At 38.5% G+C, this 24,166-nt stretch overlaps 1 protein-coding gene across 12 annotated transcripts in view; it reads left to right on the forward strand.

Annotated features, from left to right (window-relative positions):
• TUT7 (terminal uridylyl transferase 7) overlaps nucleotides 1-24,166 on the forward strand; it is a 65,201-nt gene that overhangs the window by 16,948 nt on the left and 24,087 nt on the right. For 11 of the 12 annotated variants that reach the window (XR_004177808.1, XM_031654078.1, XM_031654075.1 and 8 more), the window contains exons 11-17: nucleotides 8,830-8,982; nucleotides 11,815-11,995; nucleotides 13,377-14,449; nucleotides 14,851-15,001; nucleotides 17,662-17,748; nucleotides 18,272-18,372; nucleotides 20,067-20,124. Coding sequence is in view for 11 of the 12 variants with exons in the window: in XM_031654078.1 (XP_031509938.1) it covers nucleotides 8,830-8,982; nucleotides 11,815-11,995; nucleotides 13,377-14,449; nucleotides 14,851-15,001; nucleotides 17,662-17,748; nucleotides 18,272-18,372; nucleotides 20,067-20,124 (1,804 nt within the window). In the remaining variant the exon portion in view is untranslated. Of the gene's footprint in view, nucleotides 1-8,829; nucleotides 8,983-11,814; nucleotides 11,996-12,805; nucleotides 12,969-13,376; nucleotides 14,450-14,850; nucleotides 15,002-17,661; nucleotides 17,749-18,271; nucleotides 18,373-20,066; nucleotides 20,125-24,166 lie in introns of all 12 variants that reach the window. The other variant, XM_031654084.1, reaches the window with a different exon arrangement.

Genomic DNA, 24,166 nt, shown 5'->3' on the forward strand with positions numbered 1-24,166 from the left:
AATGGATTTATTTATTCTACTAGTGTGAATACTCATACCTTTCACTGCTGAAATACTAATGTGTTTGATTTCAGTATGCTGCCCTATAACCTGCTTAGGGATATTATTACCTTTCTAGACTGCAAAATCTCTTAATTTTTGAAATATGTGTGGTCCTGAGACGAACAAGAGACTGTGACCCTGTAAATTTACCATTTGGTACATTCTTTTTTTGGGTACAGTTTTCTAAATTGATACTTGGATTTACATATCACCTCCAGACAGACAGACTGTGGGAAGCATTTGGTACACTGTAACTTACTTTCTGTTTCTAATCTATTTCTCTCCATAACCTGTAAAAAAAAAAAATATATATATATATATACACACACACACACACATATATATATATAAACATTGAGATTGCTACCTGTACCACAAGTTGCAGAACCTAATAGTCATCTCTTGAATAATATTTTGACATTATTTTTAAGATGAATTAGAATTCATGTGATCACTCTTTCTTTCTGGATAAATTAATGTTGAGTCGATTTGTTCAAATAAGATTTAAGAAGAGACCATCCGAAAGAGTCAAAATGATATTAGCTCATCCTCTTAGAAACCTTATTTTTAATCCCTTGGTATTACCTTGATATACTTTTATGTGTAGAAAGACTCCCATTTTATAGAAAGACCCCTTAGTGAAAAGCTTACTTTGACACATTGGCTATTGTAACTACTTTTCTTAATGCACATAGGTTTCTCTCATCATTTAAGGAGTTCTTAACAATGGGTACACATCAAAAAATATATTTAAAGAGAATTTTTTCCTTATACTTAATAAGCTGAGATTAAGCAGGGACTTTTATCTATCAGGCCCTGGGAATAAAGACTGAAGTAGAATAACTCACTTGTAAAACTGTCCTGGCATAAGGGATTATTGCATGCTGTGTATCCTAGTAATCTAAAGGTACTTCTCTTTGTGCCTGTAGTATTGAAATGAGAGAATTCAGAGCCATGAGAGGGTATCGCTACCAGACTACTGTCCTGGTAGAAAAAAGAGCAAGAGAACAAAGTCAACCCTTAGTTGATAAATAACTCTTTCCAGCACACCCGAGTAGGAATCTGTGAAAGTCTTTGAAGTTTTCCTTTCACCTTGATCTAGGAGAGACAGGAATTTAGGATAGAATCAAATCAGTTGGACTCCTGCACCTAAAAAAACCCTGAAACAAGTTGGATAAGTTGCCTTACTCGCTGCCGTCTTACTGAGTGAGATCTGCTTTTTCATGTGTCTTGATCTTCTCTAAGTAGTCATCTGTCATTAACATGAGAATGCAGGAAAAAGAAAAACCTCTTCTGGTGATGAGATTCTCCTAAGGATACTTCAGGGTAGTACAGATACCCTTTCCTATGGCCAGCATATTATTTCCTTGTCAGTGATACCGGAAACTCTCTAAAGTGCTCCTCAATTTGATTTTGATTGGATCATTTGTTTATTCATAATTTAATGACAAAAGCAGGTATGTGGTGATCAAACACTGGATTGAAATCGTTGAATCCGTTAAGGCACGCTACCACCTGAACCAAAATGATCCTGTGGTTTTCAACATTTTAAACTAGTTAGGAAGTGAAGAGAAAGGAACGAATATTTATTAAGTATCTTTATGCTAGATATTTTACATACATTATTTCTGCAGAAAATCCAATGAGGTCCTCATAATTATGTACGCGAAAGTATCTAAATGTTAATTCCTTCCAAATATTTAAAGCATTGTGTAGACTAGTCATTGTAGTAGTCCCTGAAGTACAAAGATGGACAAGACCAAATTCCCTGTCAAGAAGTTTAGTGTATTGTGCACGTGTTTTCTGATCTGTCTTTTCACAAATCTTTTAGTCATTCTGTCCCAGCCTACCCAGATCTCTTCCATGTTGGAGACTCCAATCCTCTCCGACCTTTATTCCCAATCAAAAATCCCATTTTATTGTCCTTAAATCTTGGTATGATTGAGGTTAATCATAGTGAGTTGTGAATGAAGAATAATTTTGTATTATACAAACCTAGTCCTTAGCAGATATTCATACTTTAGAGATGCGAGATAATATAGTAGAAAAAAGGGTAATTTTCAGGTTTAACAGCACTGGGACTCATCTCGGTTTTGCCACTCACATCCTTGAGCAAGTTATTTAATCTCTGAGCCTCAGTGTCATTCTGAACCGTAAATGAAATAATGAATGTAAAACTCCTGAAACAAGGAAGGAGAACAAATGTTATAGTCCTTTCTTTCTTCAGTAGAAAGTCAAGTTCCACTTATGGTGTGGAAGTGTGAACTCCTAATCAAGTGATCCTTCTGCAGATAACAACTATAAACTCTGGGCAAAATACAGAAACAACAGCATGAATATCCTGCAGACTGAACAAATGCTAACAGGCTTTAGAGGGGAGTCAAAACTTGGAGCAAATGACCAACACAGAGTGAGTCTCCTGTTTTTCTGTAGCTCTACCCCTAAGGGCAGCTCTGATTTAACACAAAAATCAGTCCTCTTCCTGGCCAGAGGAACCAGGGCCACCAGCAGATAAGGGGTACAGGAGGAGGAACTGAAACGAAAGATAACAGAAGTAGAACCCTTAAAACCCTTAAAAAGAACCCTGAGTGTAAAAACTCAGGATGTCTCTGGCCAACTCCTGAACCAGTTTAGTTTGGCGTGAAAGGAACCCAGAAGTCGTCACTCTCATCCTCACAAGAAAAAAAAGACCGAACAAACGGAAAATCAACAATCCTTTTTGGATCCATCAGACAGTTGATGTCATGGGCAAACCACTGCCCCCAAAATTAGAGAGCAGGGTAATACAGTGAAGCACAGCTTACCAGAGCAGAAGGCCAGGAGCGGAATCCTGCCACTGAAGCCAATACTAGGGTAGAAAAATTTAAAGTGTAATTGACAAATTTCCCAAGGCTCAGTTTGGACAAGCTTGAGGGTTAAAAATTTGTCCCATGCTTAGGAGGGCTTCCTCAGACTTTTGCGTGAGTTATACCTCCAGGAATCCCACTAAGTTCTGAGGGTAAAGACCTGAGAAAAATCTCCCAGTGCTTCTGGCAGGATGAGAGGAAAGGTAGCCATTTAGAAATAATGTCCAGAGTGTTCTTTTATTATTGAAAGCCTGCGCTCCAGAGGTACTATTTCAGTGAAGCCTAACCACCTTGGGTTTTACTAGCCAGGAGAAGGGAGGTACCTAACTCCACCCCTCTAGCCTTCCTTTCTCATCTAAGTAAGGGTGGTAGTAGGAGGACTGGGAAATACTTAAGAAGGTCACAGTCTAAGGGCACAGGCTCACTAAAAGACTGAGACCTAATCTTAGGACTATACAGTGTTTCCCCTCTCCAGGAATCACAAGGTCTGAACTACAAGTCTCAGACCTTTTGTAAGAAGTCTTTACGGAAACACAAAGGCAACAAGGGAGACAAAAACAAGGACACCAGAGGAAGTTTCAGCCACGACAACTGCAGAAAACAGTAAACATCCTAATTCCCAGCCAGATAAACAAAACCTCATCCTAAAAGCCTCTTTACCCAGTATATCATGTCCAGCTTTCAACAAAAAATTACAAAGCATGCTAAAAGGCAAAAAGCACAGTTTGAAGAGACAGCATGTATCAGAACTTAACTTGGATATGACAGAAATGTTGAAATTGTCAGACCGGTAATTTAAAATAATAATATGCTAAAAGCTGTAATGGAAAAAGTGGACAACATGCAAGAATAAATGGGTAATATAAGCTGAGAAGTGAAAACTCTAAAAAGATTTAAAAGGAAATGCTAGAAATCCAAAAAATTGTAACAGAAATGAATAATGCCTTTGGGCTCATTAGTCGACTAGACATAGCCAGGAAAAATCAGTGAATTTGAAGTGATAGCAACAGAAAATTCTCAAACTGAAAAGTAGAGAGGAAAAAGGAAGAGAATGCCTAAGAACTGGGTCAATTAGTCCAGATTGAAACATATGTATAATGGGAAGACCAACAGGAGAAGAAAGAGAAAAAAGAACAGAAGAAATAGTTGAAGGACTAATGACTGAGAATTCTTCAAAATTTTAATGCCAGACTCCTAAACCAGGCCTGTGTGGGGCAGACTGAATATAGTTAGGAGCCAAGGTTTAAAGAACTGATCCAAGATCTGAGCCACAATGTACTGGAGGTGTGATAATTTCCAGTTTGCCTAAACAAGTTAATTACCTGCTGCTAAAACAAAAACACTTTTTGGAGTAAAATAAATGATTCAAAATTTTAATAATGTAATATTTACAATATCTAAAATATAATCCAAAATTACTCCAAAAGAGTCAAGAAAGTGAGACCTACTCTCAAAGGAGAAGAAAATGAACAAAGGCAAACTCCAAGATGACCCAGATGCAACCGTCAAAGACATTAAAGCAGTTATTATAGCTATGCTTCATGACAGAGGAAATAATACACTTGGAATAAATGAGGAGATAGGAAATGTCAGCTAGAGAAGTAGGAAATATTCAAAGAACCAACTGGAAATTTTGTCTGAGTGGACAAACAGAAAACACTCAAATGTTAGACCTAAAACCAGTGATATCAGTAATCACCTTAAATATTGATAGACTAAATATCCCCACTAAAAAGCATAGATTACCAGAATTTATTTATTTATTTATAACTTTCAGGTTCAAGGTACATGTGCAGGCTTGTTATACAGGTAAACTCGTGCCACGGGTTTGTTGGACAGATTATTTTATCACTCAGGTACTAAGCCTAGTTCCCAATAGTTTTTTTTTTTTTTGCTCCTCTCCCTCCTTCTACCCTTAACCCTCAAGTAGGCCCTGGTGTCCATTGTTCCCCTTCCTTGTGTCCATGAATTCTTATTACTTAGCTCCCACGTATAAGTGAGAACTTGTGATATTTAGTATTTGGTTTTCTGTTCCTATGTTAGCTTGCTAAGGGTAATGGCCTCCAGCTCCATCCATGTTCCTGCAAAAGACATGATCTTGGTTTTTTTATGGCTGCATAGTATTCCACGGTGTATATGTACCATAGTTTCTTTATCCAGTATATAACTGATAGGCATTTAGGTTGATTCCACATCTTTGCTATTGTGAATAGTGCTGCAGTCAACATTCGCATGCATGTGTCTTTATGGTAGAATGATTTCTATTTCTCTGGGTATGTACTCAGAAATGGGATTCCTGGGTTGAATGGTAGTTCTGCTTTTAGCTCTTTGAGGAAAGTGTTCCCTTTTTGCTGCAACCTTGCCAGCATCTGTTTTTTGTTTTACTTTTTAATAGTAGCCATTCTGACTGGTGTGAGATGGTATCTCATTGTGGTTTTGATTTGTGTTTCTCTAATGATTGGTGATGTTGAGCTTTTTGCATATGCTTGTTGGCCGCATGTATGTCTTCTTCAGAAAAGCGTCTGCTCATGCCCTTTGCACAAACTTTTTAAGGGGATTGTTTCTTTTTTTCTTGTAAATTTGTTAAGTTCTTTATAGATGCTGGATATTAGACCTTTGGTGTATGGTTTGCAAAAATTGTCTCCCATTCTGTAGGTTGTCTGTTTGCTCTGTTGATAGGGCTGTACAAAAGTTCTTCATTTTAACTAGATCCCATTCAGAATGAATTTTAAAAGCAAAACTATATTCTGTCTGGAAGAAATAAATTAAAATGTAAAGACTTATAGGTTAAAAGTAAATGCATGGCAAAAGATATAAGTTGTAACCAAACGAGAGAGGCTATGTTAATATCAGGTGAGATGGATTTCAAGTGAAAAAAACATGCCAAAGACAAAAGGGACATTTTATTAGGGTAGGGTCAATTCATTGGGAAGACCAAACAATCGTAAATGTTTGCACATATTAAGAGAGCACCAAAATACATGAAGTAAAAATTGATGGAATCTATTCTACCATCAGACAAGGAGACTTTAACAGCCTTCATCAATTGACTGTGTTAGCTAAACAAAAAATCAGTATAGGCAGTATAAACTGATAGACAATACCAACCGCCTTGACCTAATTGATATTGGTAAAACACTACACCCCAAAACTGGATAATACGTATTTTTTTCAAGTCCATATGGTACATTCATCAAGGTAGACTACGTGCTGGTTCTTTTTGTTTTTTTGATTTAAGAGACAAGGTTCCACTATGTTGCCAAGGCTGGTCTCAAACTCCTGGGCTCAAGTGATCCTTCTGTCTTGGCCTCCCAGAGGAGGGCCTATGCTGGTTCTTAAAATAAGTCGTAGTACATTTGAAAGGATTCCATAGATTGAAGAGGAATTCAAGTGGGAAATTATAACATATTTTGAACTAAATAATAATAAAAATATAAGCTATCTTAGCTTGGCATAGTGGCACACACCCTAGTCCCAGAGGAGAGGATTGCTTGAGCCCAGGAGGTGGAGGCTGCAGTGAGCTATGATCACACCACTGCAGTCCAGTCTAGACAACAGAGCAAGACCCCATCTCAAAAAAAAAAGAAAAAAAAACAAGATATATAAAATTTGTCAGATGCAGCTAAAATAGTGTGCATAGGGCAAGTTTTAGATTTAAGTGCTTAAATTCAAAAAGAAAGGTCTTCAGTGACCTAAAGGTCCACCTCAAAAAGCTGGAAACCAAACTGGGTCAAAGACCTAAATGTAAAAGTTAAAAACTCTGCAACTCCCAGAAGAAAACCTGGGGAAAAACCTTTGCAGAAAGGATTTCTTAAAAGACTACAAGCATAAACCATATCAATAAAGAAGAACATTAAGAAGTTAAACTTGATCGAATTCCAAAACTGCAGCTCTTCAGAAAACATCACTAAATAAATAAAAAGGCAAGCTACCCAGTTGAGAAAAATCTTGAATACATACATTCAACCAAGAAACAATCACTACGCCTAATATTTTCAAAGTGTTTTCTGTAGAAGACTAGTTCAGTCTGTCAACAAATCTTTACTAAGCAGTTACCATGGCCAGGCACTAACAATTCTGGGGGTTACTGTTAAAAGTGGTGAATGGGTCCAGGCATGATGGCTCATGCCTGTAATCCCAGCACTTTGGGAGGCCAAGGCGGGTGGATCACCTGAGGTCAGGAGTTCGAGACCAGCCTGGCCAACATGGTGAAACCCCATCTCTACTAAAAAAAATATATAAGAATTAGCCGGGCATGGTAGCAGGCACCTGTAATACCAGCCACTTGGGAGGCTGAGGCAGGAGAATTGCTTCAACCCAGGAGGTAGAGGTTGCAGTGAGCCGAGATCGTGCCACTGCACTCCAGCCTAGGCGACAGAGTGAGACTCTGCCTCAGAAAGAAAAAAAAAAAGGAAGTGGTGAACAAAACACAATCCTTGCCCTCGAATTTATACATCCACTGGGGCAAGAGACTTATATATATATATATATATATATATATATATATATATATGCAGTGGTGGTACTTTCTCTGAGGAAAAATAAACCAGGGTAAGGAGGACAGAGAATGATAAATGTGGAGCTCTTTAGAGAAAACGTTTGAACAGAGCTGAATAAAGTGAGAGAGAATGAGTCATACTCTCTGTCACTTTGTTAGGGGGAAGAGCATTTTAAGCAGAGGGAATACCAGGTGTCATCTCTGAGTCAAGAAGATAGAAGAATCAGAGAAGTAGAAAAGGGCCAGGTTACTCAGGCCCTGGAAAGGAATGCATGAGTGATTAGAAGGATCACTCTCTTCTAAACCAATGAAGTAGCCCATTTGGTATAAAAATACATTTGGGAAATGTGATATCACATCCATACTCCATCCCGTATTATTTTGTTCATTAACCTGTTTTTTTGTTTGTTTGTTTGTTTTTTGTTTTTGTTTTGAGATGGAGTTTCGCTCTTGTTGCCCAGGCTGGAGTGTAATGGCACCATTTCGGCTCACCACAACCTCTGCCTCCCAGGTTCAAGCGATTCTCCTGCCTCAGCCTCCCGAGTAGCTGGGACTACAGGCATGCGCCACCACCCCCAGCTAATCTTGTATATTTAGTAGAGACGGGATTTCTCCATGTTGGTCAGGCTGATCTCGAACTCCCAACCTCAGGTGATCCGCCCACTTCGGCCTCCCAAAGTGCTGGGATTACAGGCGTGAGCCACCATGCCTGGCCTGTTCATTAACCTGTTTTAAAGGCTGTGATGAATCCCATCATACAATGAAGAAACCTGTTCAGCTCTGTTTGACATTTCACGAGCCTTTTCAGCCGGACCATTTTCTTTTGCATTAACATTCATTAATAGCACATAAAATTTACTTTGAAAATGTCCAGCATAACCAGAATTAATAGTATTTAAAATTATTTTCTAATTAACTGGATCTAGTTCTTGTAATTTTCATTTTCTAGCAATATAGTTGTATTTATTAAGCAGTTACTATGTGCTATATGCTACAAGCAGATACTACCTCTATCTGAGTGCCTTATGGTCATTTTTTTAATATCATAACCGCCCCATGAAGGAAGTCCTAGTGTTACCCTTTTTAAAGGAACCTGAGGCCTACAGAGAGTAAGTACCTTACCCAAGATTGTACAGCTAGTATATGAAGGAGCTGAGATTTGGGACCAGGCAGTTTTACTTCAGAACCCATGACGTCAGCCACTAGGCCATTTTGCCTACTCTTAGAATATTTACTGAGGAATTATTTCACAAAGTCACCATTCCTTTAGCAAATCAAAGCCTTGTTTTTTACTTTTAAAAATATTTTTAAATGTATAGATGCTAATTATATCTTTTGTATTTTCGATGAACTCTGAATATTTTTTTTATTCCAAGATTAGTAGGCTGTGTTTGATATAAAATTATTTCTATCTTATTTTAACATGTGTCTGATTTTTCCTAGATTGAAGGATTCTCATTAAGCAAACTGGGGAATTTCAACCTTAAAGACATTGAAACAGATGTTGTGATCTGGGAATATACGGACAGTGCTGCAGGGGATACAGACACAGCGAAAGAAGAGGCACCAAGAGAAACGCCCATTAAAAGGGGACAGGTCTGTTCTCGTTTGTTTCTAGTTGTCAATTTCAACTGCCAATTGTGAAGTTTGTGGATTAGTCAGTCTCCTCTTCTTTCCTTGACTATCTTAACTATTTCATGGCTCTTTCATTTGCCAGTCTATTTAGTACCTTGAATCGACAAGTAATGAGAAAAGGTTTAAAAAAAAGTTAGATCACTAAATCCACAGTTATTTATGTAGTTTCTTTGTGCTGAGTCCTTTGAAAGAGATTCAAAATTCAAAGGCAAATCCGTATCTATCCACAAAGAGCTTAGTCTTAGGTGGTATTATGAGGTTTAAATGTATGAAAGGTTAACTAGCTTTCAGTTACTAAAATTACAGCGAATGCATATATGATTTAATGTACTGGTCCCATACTGTTGGGAGTGGGCAGGGGAATTTATGCACAAGGAAAGAATAGCCATTAGAATTTCAAACAAAAATCTCTGCAATGTCATGATCCTAGTAATAAAATAAGATTCTCTCCCAAATAGATGAAAGACCCCTGATCTTCCCATTACCTTTTGGGGTAAATTGACAGTAATATCCACAAAATTCTTGGATTCGAATCCCAGCTCTATACAAACAAGTCATGTCACTCCTCCAGTTCATGTTTTACTCATGCCTAAAATGAGGAGTTAGTGGTGAATCAGATTTTCCAGTTGTGTTTTCTAGAATCCTTGAATACTGGGGGGAGGAGGAGGAGAGTGGTGGTATCACCCTACCGCTGCTGCCACCAGAACCACTTTTATCTGTTTCTTATTTGGAGTCTCTGTAGTGGAGAAGAGTATAGGCTGTGGAGCCAGAATATGTGAATTTGTATCCCAGCTCTCCCACTTCCCAGCTGTGTGTCCTTGGGCAAGTGACTTAGCCTTTCTGTGCACCAGTTTCCTCCCTACTCATGGGGATAATATTGGTACCCTCTCATAGGGTTACTTACAGAATGCTTAACTCAGTGCCAAGCATGTGGTGAGCGCTCAGTAAATGTTAGCTGCTATTCTTATTTTATTTGAAAAAGAAAATGTTCTCTGTTTTAAAGAAAACCGGTTTAAGTTCCTGTAGTCTAGATATTTCAAAGGTCTCTCCAATTTCATGTTACGGTATTATCAAGTCATTTCAGTGAGATGCTTAAAAATCCTTTGTAATGCTGCTATGGATAAAGAGGTAAAATGTAATAATGCTTAAAATTTCTGGGGGGTTTATTTGTGTCCTCAAACTGTAGTGTTTGGGACCTAAACAACTTCCATTTTTAATCAGTTCTGCCTTGTAAAACCACCAGATGACTTTATATTACTTGACACAACCTTTGTGGTTGAGAAAAATATACCATTGGTTTTGAAGTTTAATATAATAAAGTATGATTGGAGACAAATTTGTGCACCTTAGAGGAAATTACTTTTTTTCAGTGTGAATTATAGGAAAAGCTATTGCTGTAAATCCATTTAATGCTTTATTTTTACATTTTTATGTTTTTTGGAAAGATTAATCATGCTGCCACTTCTGAAATAAAGTGAGCCTCAGACACTATGGGGTTACATATGGTGTGCATTGTACTGAGATCAGGAGACATTGAGACATTGTTCTCATTCGGCCACTACTGGGCAGTGCAACCTTCTGACAAGCCATGGGCACTCGTGGGGCTTCAGTTCCTTCTCTTGTAATATACAGGAGTTGAACTAGATTACCTCTTAAGAGCATCTTACAGTTGTGACATTGTGTTTCAGTGATATATGGATTTCTTGTACTTAAAAGGCTATACCTACGTGAAAAAATACAGAGAGCAACCAAGTCTGCCAGATGCTTTCCCTTGTTTCTGATTTAATCCTCATAACTATCCTGTGTTATAGGTGGTATCATCCCTACTCTGCAGATAATGATAGCGACCATTTTTTGAACACTGTGTGCCAGGCACTGTGCTAAGCACTTTACAGACACTATCTCACTCAGTCCTCCCAACAACCCTATGAGGTGGGTACTATTATCCCCATTTTTCAGATGAGGAAACCCAGGCTTAGACAGATTATAGACCTTGACCCGGATCATACACGGCTAGTACATGGCAGAGTTTGGATTTCAAATCTCAGCTTGTCCCAATCCAAAGCCAGTTCTCTTAGCCACTGTGTTGTGCTACCAGTCTGAGAATGAGGAAGCTAAGTCACAGAGCAATTAAGAGATATGACGTGGCAGAATCTCTATTTGGGCCCATATTTTCCCCTATCCTAAGTAATATGTGCTTTCTATTATATTACATCACAGTTATGGTCCAACTTGTCAGAAGTCTGTTAACTGTAAAACCAGTGTCAGTTTCTGATGGCAAGAGTTACTTGACTTTAAAAACCAGTTGCCACTGACAGAGTCAGTGTGCTTATGTAGCTTCTCAGGGCAGCGAGGGGAGTGTTTTTCCTTTTTCTCTATGCCTTTAGCTACTGTCCATTTTTGTGTGTCTGTGACTATAAAGGTGCCTCCAGCAGCAGTAACAGGAAGAGTTCAGTGCTGAGAATATTAGCAACCTATGCACAGTCCTCTCCACCTGTTATTAACAGTTCAAAGTTAGGAGCGCTGTCTGGTTAAATAAATAAAACCCATCTTGTCTGTTCCTGTGATAATGACTGGATTATAGCATACTCTAATCCTAATAATGCAGTGAAGTAATGCTGTTTTACCACAAACAAAATAGAAGTTAGAATTGATTTATCTAGATGAAGTGTCAGGCTTATATCTTTGTTAAGGTTTTCCAGATTTTTTAAATTTGATACTTGAATGATCTTTAATTTTCCAGATTGTACTTGCATCTGAAATAACCTGTATGTTTCTCTTTGCTATTAATAGGTGTCATTAATATTGGATATGAAACACCAGCCTTCAGTACCAGTTGGGCAGCTCTGGGTGGAATTGCTGCGATTCTATGCTTTAGAATTTAATGTGGCTGATTTAGTGATAAGTATTCGTGTCAAAGAATTGGTATCTCGGGAATTGAAGGATTGGCCCAAAAAGCGCATTGCCATTGAAGGTATCTCAAAATGTTTATCTTATTCCCCCCGACTCTTTTTTTTAAAGGTACCAGTCTAACAGCATGCTTTTTATTTCAGTCTCTTTTCAGCTCCCACAAGTAAGGTAGGCCTGCCCTCAAAGGGAAATAAATAGTTAGAATCTTGCATGTGTTACTGTGGGTCATTTCAAGGAATCAAACTGTTTTCACCCTGGGTTTTTAAAGTATAAACAACTTGAGTAATGGCTGGCTGAGTCCTTGCTTTCTTTGTAGATTGCTTAACTACTTAAATGCCTAAAGTATGTTTTTCACAGTGATGTGTAAATCCCCCTTTCCTCTTTACCATTCTCACCTCTGGATTTTTTAATTCAGTCCATTTGTGGATTGTTGAAGTTGTTTAGTTTTGCAAAGGTGAGGACAATACTTTTTCTCGTCAAAAATGTCATTCTCCATTGGATTCCTCTCCAGTAGAGAGAATGAGTAGTTATTTTTGACATATCTACAGTAACATTTAGAACTTATTCATAAAAACACATTTTTAGTGAAGGCTCATTTAACTGAAATCACTTTATCAAAGACACACTGATGTGCCCTATAGATATCATTAAATGAACTAGCTCTTCTCAGCTTTGCAAAGTCAGGAGGTTGAAACCCCTCTAGAAATCTTAATTCTCCTCCTTTAAATAATTTAAAGAACCTCCTAAATGGAATTCTCTTATTTTTGCTTGATTTTTTTTCAAGCTTTATGTTGCATAAGAGGGTTTTTTTGCATTTTGCATAAATTCTGTGTGCAATCATGGGGATCTCACATTTTTAAACCCTCCCCTGCAGTTTCTGTGGCTCAGCTCTTCTGGCCAATTGCCTAACCTGCTGGAGTTCTAGGGGAGGAGAAAAGATTGAGAGAAGTGGTGTCTCCTCCTGGTGCCTCCCTCTCGCCCCTGAAATTCAGTCCAGCCAATTCAGTGATGGGGCTTCCCAGGGCAGAAGAGTGGAGGTAAGCTCGATAAACCGCAGGGCCTGACTGAGTGGGGAGGCAGAGCACTCAGCAGCAGAGCCTTGTGGGAAGATCTTCCTTCCCAAGGGCCTGAGAGCCACGCTGATAACATCTTTTCTACCTCCACAGTCACAGAGCACAGTAGGGAGAAGGGGTACTAGTTCTGAACGGAGAATGGCTTCCCTTCATAGAGCAGATGTTTCAGAAAATACTGCTTTTTGTTCTTAAACTCTATTTTCTTACTCCCCACCCCCAGTTTATTTTTTTTTTAAAGCCTGTAAGATACAAGATAAATTTTACTGTTGTTTGTTGTCCGTTTTTATCTGCAGCAGGCTAAGTTTTAAAACATGAAATACAGTAGTATATGAAGAGATGGATTTTTTCTTTCTTTTTTTTTTTTTATTACAGATCCCTACTCTGTTAAAAGAAATGTGGCAAGAACCCTAAATAGTCAACCTGTGTTTGAATATATACTTCACTGTTTAAGGACAACATACAAGTATTTTGCTCTTCCACACAAAATTACAAAATCCAGCCTTCCAAAGCCTCTGAATGCAGTTACATGTGTTTCAGAAGTAATAAATCATGATCCAGATGTGCAAACAAAAGATGATAAGCTCAAAAACTCAGTTTTGGCTCAAGGTCCCGGTGCTACCGGTTCAGCTGCAAATACCTGTAAGGTACAGCCACTTACTCTTGAAGAGACTACTGAAAGCTTTGGAAGTCCACCAACAGAAGAAATGGGAAATGAACACATCAGGGTCCCCCCTGAAAACTCAGACTGTATCCGAGCAGATGTTAACGATGATGATTACAAGGATGATAAAGTACACCATCAAGAAACAGGAAGGAAAAACGAGAAAGAGAAAGTTGGTAGGAAGGGCAAGCATATGTTGGCTATTGATCAGAAACGTGGAGAGCATGTTGTCTATGGCAGCACACGTAATAATGAGTCAGAGATCTCTTTGGATTTAGAAGGCTTCCAAAATCCTACAGCCAAAGAGTGTGAGGGACTTGCTACTTTAGATAACAAGGCTGATCTTGATGGAGAAATTATAGAAGGCACTGAGGAACTAGAAGGCTCTCTAAACCACTATACCCACTCAGTACAGGGCCAGATTTCAGAAATGATTCCCTCTGATGAAGAGGAGGAGGAAGACGAAGAAGAAGAGGAGGAAGAAGAACCTAGACTCACCGTTAACCAAAGGGAAGGTGAAGATGGCATGGCTAATGAAGATGAATTAGACAACACCTACACGGGATCAGGGGATGAGGATGCCCTATCTGAAGAGGATGATGAGTTAGGCGACCCTGCTAAGTATGAAGACCTGAAAGAATGTGGAAAACATGTAGAAGGAGCTCTCCTAGTGGAACTTAATAAAATAAGTCTTAAGGAAGAAAATGTATGTGAAGAAAATTCACCTGTGGATCAGTCTGATTTTTTTTATGAATTCAGTAAACTTATCTTCACCAAAGGAAAGGTAATCAGTACCACCACTAGTCATATATGGAACTAGGAGACTTTAAGGAATTTGAATGCATTTAATTTCAATTTTTATATACTAGGAGTTTTCCTATTTTGGTAGTGTTTAACAAGTTGGCCTTTCATTCTGATATGACTGCTCGCTCTCCTTTCCTCCTTAAGACTCATGGGAATTAGCAGAGGAAGGGAATGCTATTAGTAGTGAAAATAACTAACTCGTTCTCCTAATGATACCATAGGATGTCCCCAACTCTCAGATCATTTGAGTGGACGCGTGTTACATTTTCATTTCCTTTGGAAAGTGAATAGGAGACTATGTACTTTTAAAACATGATTCCAGACTCCTTTATTTGGCAAATAAAGTGTTAAGTCTTGTTTTGCTTTGCCATATTCCTGCAGTCTCCTACGGTAGTGTGCAGTTTATGCAAACGAGAGGGTCATCTAAAGAAGGACTGTCCTGAAGACTTCAAAAGAATCCAGCTAGAACCTCTGCCACCGTTAACACCCAAGTTTTTAAATATCTTAGATCAAGTCTGTATCCAGTGTTATAGTAAGTTATTCACATTTCTTTTGATTTGTCAAAATATTAAATTGACATTTACTCGAGTCTTTAGAATCACTATCCTATTTAGGTCTCTAAACATTAATAGGGAACAAGTCTATTCCATTCTCCATTGTATCCACAAGTGTTCCATGTCACGTCTGTTCTGTTTGGGACATGCAATAATTGTCAAAGGAAGATGAGGAAAGATGCAGAGAGGATCTTTTTTATTTTTTATTTTTTTAATTTTTTGAGACAGGATCTCACTCTGTCACCCAGGCTGGAGTGTAGCAGAGCAGTCATGAGTCACTGTAGCCTCGGCCTCCCAGACTAAAGTGATCCTCTCACCTCAGCCTCCCAAGTAGCTGGGAGCACAGATGCATGCCACTATGCCTGACTAATGTTTTCATTATTTGTAGAGACACAGTTTCCCTGTGGTACCCAGGCTAGTCTTCAACTCCTGGGCTCAAGCAAATGGAGGATCTTATTTTTCAAGTGTCTTCTGTATTTTCTTTTATTAACAGCATAGTTGTTGCATCAAGATACATAGCAATCATAGCAGGTTTCTTTTTTTGGAGGGTGATAGGGAGACAGAGTCTTGCTCTGTCCCCCAGACTGGAATGCAGTGGTGTGATATCAGCTCTCCACAGCCTCTAACTCCTGGGTTCAAGCAATTCTTCTGCCTCAGCCACCCAAGTAGCTGGTATTACAGGTATGCATCACCACACCCAGCTCATTCTTATACTTTTTGTAGATACAGGGTTTCGCCATGTTGGTCAGACTGGTCTCAAACTCCTGACCTCAAGTGATTCACACAGCTCCATCTCCCAAACAGCTGGGATTGCAGACTTGAGCCATGGCACCCGGCCAGCAGGTTTCTTTTTAAAGCTTAGTATTAAATATTAAACATCTTACCCCATTTAAATTTTCCATTACTCTGCCAAGAAAAAAAAAATTTTTTTTTTTTGTTTTGAGATGAAGTCTAGCCCTGTCACCCAGGCTGGAGTGCAGTGGTGTGATCTCAGCTCACTGCAGCCTCCACCTCCTGGGTTCAAGCAGTTCTCCTGCCTCAGCCTCTTGAGTAGCTGGGATTACAGTCATGCACCACCATGCCCAGCTAATTTTTTTTTTTTTTTTTTTTAAAGTAGAGATGGTGTTTCACCATATTGGCTAGGCAGGTCTCAAACTCCTGACCTCCAGTAATCCGCTCGCCTCGACCTCCCAAAGTGCTGGGATTATAGGCGTGAGCCACTGCGCCCGGCCAAAATTTAAAATTCAAGTTACTTGAAGCCTGGACACACTTTCCTGGCTAGTTGGGCTATGTAAAGGTTGGTGGCATTATTCCTCCTGCTGTTAAGCAGATCCAGGCCCCAGAAAGAAGGGACCAGGTTATATAATCGTTTTTGAAAAGTTTGCTACAAAAATGGATGGCCTGTTATAAGCCAGGATACAAAGTAAGGATGAGGATAAGGGAGGGACATTTTCTTCCAGAAAAAAAGGTATTTTCTGAAGAGTCTCAGTTCATAATTTTCCCAAAATGGTTGGAAGAGAGGATAAAATCTCAATACGAATTTCAAAATACTGTCTCTGTGAGGGGCCAAAAGTTGCCTTGCTGAGGATCTTTGTAGGTCTTAAAATCAGAGTACTAGCATTTCCTAACTGGCATCCTTTGAAATGATTTTCTAGATGCAGTGAATAATATATCATCACCAGAAGTATACCCAGGCCAAGTAGGGAATAATGCTACACACTCCCTTCTCTCAGGGACGGTCGATCTCCTTTAGAGATTTCCAGGACATATTAGCATAATAAAGGCATCTGAGAAATATTATTTCTAAAATTTGAACATAGAATACTTTTTGAGTAACACTAATTAATAGCCTACATAACAGCCCTTTAAGGAACACGAGTTTGGGGAAGCTTTGGTGTAGAGAGGCTTAAAGTTTCACAAAAAGAAAACATTTAAAGGAGAGATGTTCAGCTGCTTAAAATGAAGGAGCTTGTTTCACATGGCTTCATCACAGGTGTTCACCTGTGCCAGAGGACACGTGTTCTTAACCAGTGCTTTTTTTTTTTTTTTTGAAACTTTTTTTTTTTTTTTTTGGATATTATGAGCTGCGAAAAAACTAGGTTCTCCTTAGGGAAAAAAAATACATGCAAATGCTCACAAACTTTTAAATTCCCACTTTAATGGGGTGGCGATCCCTGAAGGCCCTTTCTGTAACCCTGGTGTCTTTCAGGAAACCCAGGTGGAGATCCCTGTTTAAATTACTTTCCATTTCAAGAGCACTTCTTAGATTCTTTCAAAAAGGATATTTTAAATTTTACATTACTGTTAAAAAATTAGCCAGGTATGGTGGTACATGCCCGTAGTCCCAGCTACTCGGGAGGCTGAGGTGGGAGGATGACTTGAGGCTGGGAGGCAGAGGTTGCAGTAAGCTAAGATCACGCTACTTCAGTGCAGCCTGGCCAACAGGGCCAGACCTTGTCTCAAAAATAAAAAACAAATTTTACCTTGTTAATGCTGTCTACTGAGAAGATACAACAATTTAGGAATTTTAAAGTTTAAGCTTATAAGTTTTATTTTCTAAAAAATAATTTTTTTTTCAGCTTTTTCTAAGAGCGTCAACAGTCTTATCTTGTCAATATGTCTGTTTATCTTTAAACAGAGGATTTTTCTCCAACAATTATAGAAGAACAGGCTCGTGAACATATTCGGCAAAACCTAGAAAGTTTCATAAGACAAGACTTTCCAGGTAAATGATTTATTTTTTATTTTTAAGAAAAGTAGTGTGACCTTTCTTCCAAATGAGTTCTTGTGTTATAAGCACACTGATTTTGAGAATCAGGGTTTCCGTTGTTTTGTGATATACCCAGGATGGTCCTTGGTCTGCCAAATCCTCGTTTACCAACAGAAACAGTATAGGGTTTATTCTAGCAAGTGCCTAGTGAATTTCATTGAATAGTGTGTTTAGAGTCAAAACTAAGCTTACATTATTAAATGTGTTGAGGTGATCTAACATTTTCCTTGAAATGTCTTTGCATTTAAGAATAAAGAAGCACCTGGTAATCTTTCTTGCCATGTACAGCTTGTATGTAAGGGAAGCTTTGAGAGAAAAAGATTTTAGAATAAATGCCCAGTTAATCAGAGAGCATAAGTGTGAGATTAACATAGGTTAGTTAAACAACTGGGTGTGTTTGATTCATGAGAGGGCCATTTTGATCAAAAATTAAATGTACTCAGGTAATTAGTTATTACTTTTCATATATCCCTAACAGGAACTAAATTGAGCCTGTTTGGCTCCTCCAAAAATGGATTTGGGTTCAAACAGAGTGACCTTGACGTCTGTATGACAATTAATGGACTTGAAACTGCTGAGGTACAGTGACCACATAAAACTTCCATTTGCTGTGGCAGTGTGATTTAACCAATCTAGACTGACATTGCAGCTTGGTATTTTCCAAATTGATCAGGGCATACCATATAGAGTGTGCTGTGTGGCACAGTCTCTGGCCAAATACATTAAGAAGCTTAGAAAGGTTGTGAGGAATGTGAGGAGTAGAAAGGTTATACTTTCACCCTGTAGCAAAAAGTGGATTGGAAAGTGATGCCTGGGAATTCTACATAGCCAAACCAATCTCTCCAATGTCCCGTTGGCTTGGCTACTGTGCTGACTTGGCTCACACACCCACATAAGGTTATCTATAAAGTTTATTACCAGACAGGCAGTGTGGTAAATGGTAAGAGTACTTAACCTTATAGTCCAGAGACCTGGATTTGAGACAAACTTGGTTTCATCAGTACCTAAACATGTGGTCTTTGGTAAATAATCGATAAAGAATAATATCTGTTCCTCCTGCCTCTGCTGATGTTTGTACACATTATCATGGATCATGTAGGTCAGGAGTCAGCAAACGATGGCCCTTGGGCTAACTTCAGCCCCCCACTGCCTGTTTTTGTAAATAAAGTTTTATTGGAACAGAATCACACCCATTCACATATGTAATGTCTATGGCTGCATTCACTTTGTAAGTGCAGAGTTTAGTAGTTGTAAGAGACCATATGGCACGCAAAGCAAAACAAGCTTGCCAGCCCCTGGGATATCTGAAGGCATTTATAAAATATAAAACACTATATAAAGGTATAAAGTCTGGGAAGTGCTGAGTCCCTATTCTTTTAAATCCTTAACAGCAGTCCAAATGCTAGATATCCAAATGAATGATGCTGCTGTTGCTGAAGGCCTTTTTGTACCTTTTCTTAGTTTCAAGTCTTTCTATTTTGAGGATGTATCTGATTTGGGAAAATAGTCAAAAGTGATCTAGCCTGAATTTGAATAAAGTATATAAGCAAGATTGGCTCAACATATGGAATGACCCTATCATACATCCTCAAGATTGATTTATTTACTCACTTTTTTACATGGCTTATAAACTAGTTTTGAGGGCATTTCTAAAGTAATATTCTAAGTATGTTCTGGGATTTTTATAACCGTCAAAAAGGCATATGTTGATAGAGTCAGCCCAAATATTTTAAAGAATGATTTATTTGAGATACTATTTGTATTTGCTGTATGACTTTAGTTACATACATTATAATTCTGGCTAGTCCTGTAGGGAAATAATTTGAGCTTAATCACTCTCCACAGCAATTCATCAACTCTTAAACCATAATGAAGGTCTACTTAGAATAAATGAGCTGGGGCACAGAAGCCTCCTTTTATCTATTCTGGGACGTGGGGTACATCCGAGTGATATTATGTGGAGGGGAAGAAATGAAGGTCCTCAGCCATGGTTCAGAGACTTTTTTGGAAGCCCTGGGTCCATAGACTTACTGACTGAGTTTAGCCTTTGTTGCACACCCAAAAATAATTAGGAAGTAGGGTGTTTAGTGGTTTTTGTACCCTCAGGATATTTCCTGTGAATACTGACTCTAATACCCAACTAGAAAGGAAAAATATATATATAGACTGACTTGAAATTAATTACATTATTTCTGAAGGTAATGGAAACTATAGCCAGTTTCAGAACCTGTCTTCCAGTTTTGGTTAAGTTCTTTGTGCCTTCTTTGTTGCAGGGATTGGACTGTGTCAGAACTATTGAAGAATTAGCAAGAGTCCTCAGAAAACATTCAGGTACCTTTGTAAACTTTTTCTAAAAGTATTTCTGACTTTTAATTAGTGTTTTATATAGTCTTCCCTCGGTATCCATGGGGTATTAGTTCCAGGCCCACCCATCGCTCCTCACCCCTCCCTTCCCCAGCAGATAAAAAAAATCCCTAGGTGCTCAAGTTCCTTATATAAAATGGCAGATATACCTAATGTAAATGACGAGTTAATGGGTGCAGCACACCAACATGGCACGTGTATACATATGTAACAAACCTGCACGTTGTGCACGTGTACCCTAGAACTTAAAGTATAATAAAAAATAAAATAGCATAGTATTTGCATATAACCTATATACATCCTTCCATATACTTTTAGTCATCTCTGGGTTACTTACAGTATCTAATACAGTGTAAATACTATATAAATAGTATTATACTGTATTTTTTATTTGTATTATTTTTTATTGTTGTATCGTTAGTTTTTTTTATTAGTTGCTTTTTTCCCTCAAATATTTTTGGTTTGTATTTGATTGGATATGGGGATGCAGGACCCACAGACATGAAAGGCCAATCGTATTTAGAGTTTACTAATGCCATGAAGCAGTATAGTGGCTCATTCATGGAATAATTACAGTATTAATGTCTTTTTAAAATCTTGTATGCTTAAGTATGAAAGACTGAGGAATTGGTGATAATTTATGTGCATATTGTTGCCTAGCTCAGTTTTATTTCAAGACAAAGCCTGCACCAGACAGGCAAGAAAGTCTGTAAATTCTTTTCCTTTGTTGGCATTGTATAAGTCAAAGTGTGGGAGTTGCTGATGGTGTGAAGTGTCAAGGAAAGCACCCCAGACTGGGCTTGTGGGTTGAATTTGCAGCTGTTCTGCTCAACAAACTGTGTGTGACCATGAACAAGTCGTTCACTTGAAGTGATCTCTTTTTTTAAGAAATTGGATCTTGCTAGGTTGTCCAGGCTAGTCTCTGAACTCCTGGGCTCAAGTGATCCTCCTGCCTTGGCCTCCCAAAGTGCTGGGATTACAGGTGTGAGCCACTACGCCTGGCCTGATCTCTTTTTTTCATTGATAAATTGAGAAAACTGAACTGGGTAATTTCTAGAGTATTTACAGCTATAAAATGTATAGATTTTGTAAACCATGCACACACTTCAAATGCTGTTAACATATCCTTTTGTTGTCATGGCAGCTGTGGATACCGTTAACAGTGAAAAATCTTCTTTTAAAATGTAGTTCAGCAAACTTCTGTGCTAAGAACTGAGAATGAAAGTGAACAATGTATGGCCCCTGTCCTCAGGAGCTTAAAATCCATGGTCTGTCCATGAAAAGTTTTTGTACATTTTGGTTAGGAACAGACTTTAAGTCACAGCATGAATGTGCCTTGACACCTAGACACACACATACTTTTCTTTGGTCATTGAAGTAAACATTTCCCTTAACTTGGGAATTCCACCTCTAAAGATCATGTTTTGTTTTGTTTTGAAGGTCGTGCAAAGAAACTAAAGTACTAAGTTAGCATGACTATTAATTTTTTAGTATTGAGCTAGGTTTATAACTTTGTGTTTTGAAATAATTTAATTTCACATTTAAAGGAAAGCAGCAAAAGTTGCATAAAGAGTTCCACATATAGCTTTTTTTCAGATCCACCAATTAACATTTTCCATATTTGATTCATCATTCCGTCTTTTGCTTGCTCTCAATTTCTTCCTGTACCATTTGAGATTAAGCTGCAGACATTATGTCCTTTCCCCTAAATACCTCAGTATATATTTCCTAAGAAGGAACAATGTTAAAAACAGATCATTTTTAGATTAGAAATGACTTAGGCACACAGATGATGTATAATAATAATGGAATGCGGATTGCCTGGAACAAGAATTTCATAACAACTAGAGAGCTGTGTTTAAAACTTCATATCTTTAAAACAGTCTCCCCAGGTATTTTATTGGGTGCCTCCTATGTGCACAACACTGTGTTGGATACTTAGGGATGGTGGAAAAGTTAAAAAATCTATATGTTTTTCTTTTGAAAGCTTCCATATCTTAAGAGGTAAGGTAATCTTCCAAACTATGTAACGATGTAAGGTAATATTCAGTTAAATAACTTCTAAGAAGAGAGAATGTGGGAAAGAGTTGCACAGGGGAGGTTGATGGAAGAGATGGAGGTTGCTCTGATCTCGGATGATGGTGAATACGATTTGAAAAGGATGGGAAAAGAAATCATTTCTAAGTGCATAGATGTGAATGTGAGACTGTGGGATATTTTGGAGAGCAGTGAGAAGATTGGAGATTTGGAGATTTTTAAATGGGAAATATTTGGAGTAAAAATCTCTACATTTGGAGATTTTTAAATGGGAAATATTAGGAGATAAGGTGAAGTCTATAGATATTTGGAAACACTGGAATTTCTTCAGGAGGGAAAGGACCCAATAAAAGCATAACATAAGGTTTTTAGGCAGCTGGTGTGGTCTTTTAGGGAAAGTGTAATCTAGATGACAGGGCAGCAGGACCTCAGCCAGGGTGCCACTGGTACTAACAGGAAAACAATATGAGAGATTCCAAGTGGGAAAATTTCCTAGATTTGGTACCTACAAGTAGGAAGTAAGAACTGAGGTCTATATCTGGGTATTTGAGAACCAGGAATATTTGCAGAGAACCACCTGTGTGGAAGTGTTCAGTTTGCCATGAGCATATAATCTCCAACAGTTAACATTCCAGAAAGCAATTAGAAATATGGGGTTGCCAGTCAGAATTGAAGATGAAAGTAAAACCGTTTTTTGTATTGAAAGCCTTGGAGAAAAAGAGAGAGATTGAGAGAAAGAGACTAGACAGAAATTAAGAAAAGAGACTGAAAAGGAACTGGGAAGATAGGCTGTGAATAAATCCTAGACCTGGAAGTGTTACAATGATCAACAGTGTCAAATTCCAGAATGGGAAGGATATGAAGACAAGGGCCCTGTCTAATTTAGAGGTGGGATAGCAAATACTAGGTGGAGGTTCTGGAATCAGACTCTGGTTTTAAATTCCATCTCCCCCTTGCTGGCTGTGCAATCCCAGAAAGTCACTCAGCTCCGTAACAAGCACTCAGTTCCTCATCTCTAAAGTGGAAATAACAATTCTATGGCATTTGAGTTTAAGAACGATAATACATTAAAGTGCAAAGCCTAGCATATTCTAAGTATTCAGCAAAATGAGCTTCCTTGCCCCCTTTCCCCATCAGATTAAGTTTCATTTCCTGTGTCTGCCACACAGATTTTTTTCTGAAATGTCTTCTACCTACTTATTTTGTCCTGTGTTCTATGATATGATTACTATGTATCTGCTTTCTAGAAACCACCACTTAGCGCTCTCAGTAGAAACTCAAACTCTGACATCTCAGAATGAGCTTATCTTTCGCTTTACTGCTTTGCTTCAGCAGCAACCAACTCTGTTAATCTCCCCTTCCTTCTGAATCCTCTTTCATGGTTGTTGATATTGGCATCCTTGGAATCAACAAAACGGGTGAAATGATAATTAGCCTGACCCACACTAAGTTCAGTGTAAGTTGGGAGTCAATCTTACCTAGATTTGAATTCCAGCTCCACAATTTACCAGCTGCATATTCCTAAGCTTGTGAATCTTTCTGGGTCTCTGTTTCCTCATCTTACAGATGAGGGTGATAAACCTAAGAATGTAATGTTTGTAAAGGAGTCTTACATATCCCTATCACGCATTAGGTGCTCAGGAAGTGGTAGCACTTACTCTTAAAGCCCTGCTCCTCTCTTATTAGCTCTTGCTCCCCACCCAGTTACAGATGCTCTCGAACGTGCCTTGCTTCTGCTGTGTATTCCCATGCCACCATGAAAGTTCACACCCAGTTATTTTTCATAAGTGGCCACCCTGCCTCTGTTCCTGGTGCTTTCAGTCTGTCCACTGCCAGGGGTATTGTCTAACTAGATGTGGTCAGTCATTCCTCCCAGCTTAGACCAGTTCATCGGCTCCTCTTTGATTCTAAGGATAATTCTTAGCAAAATGTGTATGTTCTGTAGTTGGGCCCTTCCCAGTTTCTCCACCAT

The sequence above is a fragment of the Papio anubis genome, chromosome 13 (assembly GCF_008728515.1).
Source record: "Papio anubis isolate 15944 chromosome 13, Panubis1.0, whole genome shotgun sequence".
Classification (NCBI taxonomy): Eukaryota; Metazoa; Chordata; class Mammalia; order Primates; family Cercopithecidae; genus Papio; species Papio anubis.